The sequence below is a fragment of the Pinus tabuliformis genome, chromosome Q (genome assembly GCF_031772625.1).
Source record: "Pinus tabuliformis cultivar Carrire ecotype Pingquan chromosome Q, CPIR1, whole genome shotgun sequence".
Classification (NCBI taxonomy): domain Eukaryota; kingdom Viridiplantae; phylum Streptophyta; class Pinopsida; order Pinales; family Pinaceae; genus Pinus; species Pinus tabuliformis.
The window spans coordinates 565,189,266-565,195,265 of NC_142296.1; the positions used below are offsets into that span (position 1 = coordinate 565,189,266).

Below are 6,000 nucleotides of genomic sequence, written 5' to 3' on the forward strand. Positions count from 1 at the left end.
CAGAAATAAGGATATCCCAAAAAAAATCCTTCTTGATCTTGTAAGTTTTTAAAACTCTTGAGTAGCCTCCCATAGGAGAGGTGTGCAATTCCAAAATAACTTTTGTTTGAGTTGGGTGTTATTACATAGATAAAACTGATCTTTGTACCATAGTGAATCATTTTTCGAGATAAATGTATCAGATGCACTGGGATATTGTTGCAACTTTTGAATAAGAGTCCACACCCCTTCTTCATTCTTCCATTCATCCCTTGGTTCAGTTATCCAATCAAGTTGGATAATAGAAATGGCACAGAGCAATGCTTCCACATCTTCATCCCTTTTTGAGAGTGCATCTGCAACAACATTTTAATTTCCTTTTTTGTATATGATTTCAAAGTCATAACCCAACATCTTTGTGACCCATTTTTGTTGCTCCTCTGAAAATAATCTTTGTTCCATGAAGTATTTAAGACTATCATGATCTATTTTTACCCTGAAGTGTCTTGACTCTTCCCATTAGGTAAGGGTACAATTTCTTTAGAGCATGTAGTATTGCCAACATTTCCTTCTCATAAATAAGTTTTGTAAATACTTTCCCTTGATTAGACGACTTTCAAAAGCAATGGGTATTCCTTCTTGCATTAAAACAACACCAATTCCATTTCCTAAGGCATCACATTCCACAATAAAGGTTTTTGTGAAGCCTGGTGTAGCTAAGACCGAAGCTCGACACATTACCTCTTTAAGATGTTCAAAGGCCTTGGTTGTTTTTGGAGTCCAAAACAATGTATCTTTCTTCAATAATGTTGTCAGTGGTGCTGTTATTTTCCCATAATTCTTAACAAACTTGCGATAATACCCTGCCAACCCAAGAAATCCTCAAATATGCTTTAAGGTTGTGGGGATTTTCCATTCCTTTATGGATTTAATTTTGTTAGGGTCTACCTTAATAACCTCATGAGATATAATATGACCCAAATATTCCACTTCCTGTACCCCAAAGAAACATTCTGAGGGTTTTGCATACAATTGTTTCTCCTCCAATAGTTTGAGCACCCTATCACCATGTTGAACATGATTTTGCCAAGACTTGTTGTAGATTAGTATATCATCAAAATATACTAACACAAATTTTCTAAGGAAGGGTTTGAAAATGGAATCCATCAAACCTTGACATCTGGAAGGTGCATTAGTAAGGCCAAAACACATGACCAAAAAATCATAATGCCTTCATGAGTTTTGAATGTTGCTTTCAAAATGTATTCTATGTTCATCCTAATTTGATGATATCTTGAGCGAAGATCCAACTTGGTGAAGCAAATTGCTCAATGTAGTTCATCCAGCAATTCATCAATGATGGGAATGGGAAATTTATCTTTAATAGTAAGCTTATTGAACTCTCTATAATCCAGACACATACGCCATGATCCATCATTCTTATGCACCAATTCTACTGGAGAAGAGAAAGAACTTTGGCTAGGTTCAATTATACCTACCTCTAACATTTTTGCAACCATATGTTCAATTTCACTCTTTTGGGCATAGGGATATAAGTTACAATGAATAAAAATATGAGTACTACCTGAATCAATCAACACTATTATCTTTTTCTTCTTGATATATCCTTCTATCTTGAGAGATTGAGGAGTGGTAATTTTTGTCAATGCATTACTAAATATGGTTATATTCATTTATTTATTTTCAACCCCTAGGGTTGTTTCCTGGTTTATATCTTCTTCTTTTGATGTTTCTTGTTTCTTTTCTTCCTCCTCTTTACAATCTATGTAAAATAATTTCTTCTCGACACACTTGTGACCTTTAGTGTAATTGATATCAAAGTTGTAACAAAGCCCTTTTGCTCTTTTTTTCCTCCAGTTGTTGTGGTGTCAACCTTGTAGGTTGTGGGAAGCTAGGAGCGACAACACTTCCATCTTTATAGTTGTGAGTGGTAGACCTCCTTGTTGCCATAATTTTGCTTTCAACTTTTCTTGCCACCCTGAATACATTCTCCAATGACTTAGGTTCCCAAAGGCGAACCTCATGTTGGATATTATCCTTTAAAGTCCCTATGAAGACATCAATCAAATGCTCCTCTGGAATATCAATTACCTTGATATTCAATCTTTGGAAGTCCTCAATGTGCTCCCCAACTAAACCCTTTTGTTTGAGATTTATCATTTGGCTAAAGAAGATATTGCTCTTCATATCCTCATAATGTGTTATAAATTCTTTCGTAAAAATTGTCCATGTGACAAGTGCTTTACGAGAACAAAGCCATCGATACCATATAAATTGATTGGGTTCTAAATATAAAGTGCAATGTGTACATTTTGTATGTGTTACACATCATGTAAATCAAAGAACTGCTCCATCTGTAGTATCCATGTTACCAGATCCTTGCCATCAAACTTCCTCATATCGATCTATGGAATATGGTTGGTCTTCAACCCAAAATTAGAGTCTCTAAAATCATGATTCACATTCCTTTTGTACAAATTCCACGAAAATTTTGATCTTCTTGAATGAACAAATCTGAAACTAACTTGTAGCCTTAAAGCCAACAAGAGAAGAAGGAAGGATAGTGAAGGAAAGAGTCATCGTTGAGGACTATTTTTAGGCTAGTATACCCTCACACGTGCTAAGGTTGCAGGTCTGAAGTCAGCAAGAAAGGATCGAAGATTGCAGTCACTTAGAAGTGACCTTGTTTGGGTGGAAGTCTTCGCTTCAGGAAGTCGAGTTAGAGAGAAAACAGTCTCTCTCAAGGAGGAGACTATTTGAGGAGCCAAATCACATCTAGGGTTTTTGTTGTGAAGATAAAGGGTTGCAGACCTACAAGAAGAGGTCGAGAATTTGAAGGAAGCCGAGAAGAGGAAGAGGAAGAGCAACGTTGATGTGACTTGGTCTTGGACGGGCTCTAGTATCAAGGGTCTTTGTCATGGTATGTGTATTCATCAATTGAAAGTTCTATAAGAAGAATTTTGTTTGGGTTTTCCTCTCAAAGAGTCAGAGGTTTTGGCCCTGGCTGACAGCCTATACATTGTGTCTCTTGTCCTTTTATTGTTCATGAGTTGGTAATTGTCTTGATGAAAAGAACACAATAATAACACAAGAAGAGAAGATCATAATCAAGAAGTAAAAAGACACTCACAAGCAATTATCATAATAGAGAAATCACCTATCTATTGATGCCCTAGATTTCTCAACACAACTCCACCATATTTGCTACATACAAATTTGTGCATGCTACAATCCCATAATCAACCAATGTCCCCTATAAAGAAATTGTCACCTGTGCTATCACAACATCTCAACATAACCCTGGAAGTTGGCACAAAAACAACCTTTGAAACTCTAACATCCTCCAAGTCAACACCACTAGCCAAGATCAACGAACACCACAGCATGAGACGTCCAATGCAACCCATAAGATAATCATATCTCCATGCAAAATCAAGAAATGTGGATCACATCTATAAAAGTCACAAAGATAGATATTTGAACAAGTCAACTCCTAATTCTTGGAATACAAGGCTCGTGGTATAGTCAACAACCTATACAATGCCATCAACAATTGCCGCCATGAGAATCCCTCTCACAAACCTCAAATCCTCTAGCAACTTAAACAACCTTAATTGGGTCAGCTCCCTCATCCTGAGAGAATCCTAAAGCAAGAGTAACATCATGGACAGCGCCCTTTGTTTGATAGAATACATCAACCCTATCCCTATACTCTACAATACTATAATCAGCTACAAACCTCAAATCAATCTCCGCATCATCCTCCATCAAGGTATCACACCTCTCCTCCTCAAAATAACTAGAAGGCTCATGAATGGAATAAACCAATGCAACATCACAAGCATATCTCAAAAGAGGTATAATCACCCTCACTGAAGATCTGGGCGCTCTTATATGCTCTCGAGCCTCCTACAAACCCTGAGTGAACCAATCTCAACCTCCTGTGTGAGAGGGTAGAAGATGAGACCATATTTATATAGAACAATTACTTTGTGAAAGGTAGAGATTGTACCAGCTAATAACAGTGACTAATTCACATTTTGAACGTATTCTTAAATTGAAAATAACAGTAAATCCTATCCGTGGTGATGCCATTCCTTGCATGGGAAAGGCAAAGTTGTAGGGTACCCAATTGAATACTCCATATTAAAGGCATCATTAACGATAGAACGTAACTAGGAACAATATAGCTACAAAAATGAGCAAAACGTTTTTGAAAAAATAAATATTTTTCTTATACGGACTCCAAAAGTTGCCTTAAAGCTTTACAATATTATATCAAAGCTACAAGTTTAACATAATAGAACTTGTTTCTCCTTCCCAAAACCTTGACTCCAATTTGATTCTTCCATCATTGAGCACAGCATTATATGCAGAAAGGTATGAAAGGAAGTAGGTAGGTGACTTTATCAGAGTTTAGATTATTTGCCTTGTAACATGGCAAATATTCAGCAATAAAGATAGGTAAGATATAATAACATTTCTGGTCTTAATGAAATGTGAAGAAACTACTATCAAAGACCATGGTACCCGTATTTTTTTATATAATGTTTTTTAAAAACAGATCATTGCTGAATTTTCCTAGTCTTTTCAGAAGGAGCTAAGTTAAGGAATCACACCATCGACAAACAGTGCCTTGGTATTCACCACTTTTAGCAATATGGACTAAATTTTCAGAAGCAACTCAGCCAACCTGAAAATTAGATACTTTCTCAGGGTAAGAGACTGAATATGCTTGTGGAATAGATGTAAGGAAAAAAAACCAACAAATGCCAACAGCAAATTTATTTCCTGGTGGAACATTACACTGTCCACCAGGGTTTCATTCTCGATGCGGTCTGCCCCACCTAAATGCCATGAGTTTCAAAGGGATGAGATCAGAAGTCCAACTCCCGGGCAATTGGCAGAATGGCTGCCCCACCTAAATGGCATGAATTTCTAAAAGATGAGACCAGACATGCAAGTTCCGGGCAATTTCGGCAGAACGGCAACCCGGAGACCTGGCACCTACGCCAAATCAACACCACACTCGTGTCATGCAGTCCCTTGGGACAAATTTCTAGAATCAAATATACCCTCATATGAAAACAAGATCAGGGAAACTCCTAGAGCTCAGCAATTGCCCAAATAAACTATCTGACACCATTAGGTTCTATCTACACAAATTGCCCAAATAAACAACTGTCAATATTAGGTCTCTATAGAAAAATTTAGGCTCCACTCAACCTCATGAACATGATATACTAAACACAATATTTATCACAACCAAATCAATTATAACAAAGCCAACCGTAACATCCATACCTCCTTCTCCAACTTCTGCTTTAGCTTTTCTATGCTCTCATGCTCCTTTTTCTGCCATCGCAAAAGCCCAAATGAAACATCACAGAAACTAGAAAAGAAAACGGCCATTTCATACACAGATTCGCAGTTTCCTTGAAGTTATTTTGAGATGAAAAATAGAGAGATGAGATGTAACCTTAATGTAAATATTCTCAGCTGCTCTCTCCTCTTCGCGGAGTACCTTTCCCCTGTCATCGCTGAAGAGCCGCCGAGTCATCCTGTTGACAGGGGCAGAAGAACCGCGAACACCCATTGTGCTGAATATGACTCTCGATGCCATTGTGAAAGTGAGATTAGTGAAGTCGATGATCCTGCTTATTCGGTGCTTATATTGTGTATAAGGTACACCAATGCCATTGTGAAAGTGAGATTAGTGAAGTCGATGATCCTGCTTATTCGGTGCTTATATTGTGTATAAGGTACACCAATGTCAACTTTGATATATGTACCAAAAAAAAGACAATGGAAGGAATTAAAAAAGAAAAATTACAGAAATTTATATTTCAGATTGTTGTGATGTCATCTAAAATGTCTCATTTTTGTTCAGAAGGGTAGGTTCAATTTCCTGACATTACTTATTTTATTTTAAAAACCTCTTCATTTTTCTTCACTGGTTTCTTACTATTGATAAGTTACAAAGGAGGCGTTGGTTGCTTC

General features: G+C 37.1%; 1 protein-coding gene across 3 annotated transcripts in view; it reads right to left on the reverse strand.

The window, feature by feature from the left end:
• The window catches only part of LOC149220699 (uncharacterized), a 66,221-nt gene extending 60,488 nt beyond the window's left edge, over positions 1-5,733 (reverse strand). For 2 of the 3 annotated variants that reach the window (XR_016249314.1, XM_089384873.1), the window contains exons 1-2: positions 5,480-5,733; positions 5,305-5,355 (exon numbers count right to left, since the gene is read on the reverse strand). Coding sequence is in view for 2 of the 3 variants with exons in the window: in XM_089384873.1 (XP_089240999.1) it covers positions 5,305-5,355; positions 5,480-5,623 (195 nt within the window). In the remaining variant the exon portion in view is untranslated. The remainder of the gene's footprint in view (positions 1-5,304; positions 5,356-5,479) is intronic. The other variant, XM_089384872.1, reaches the window with a different exon arrangement.
• Between the last annotated feature and the right edge of the window lie 267 nt (positions 5,734-6,000).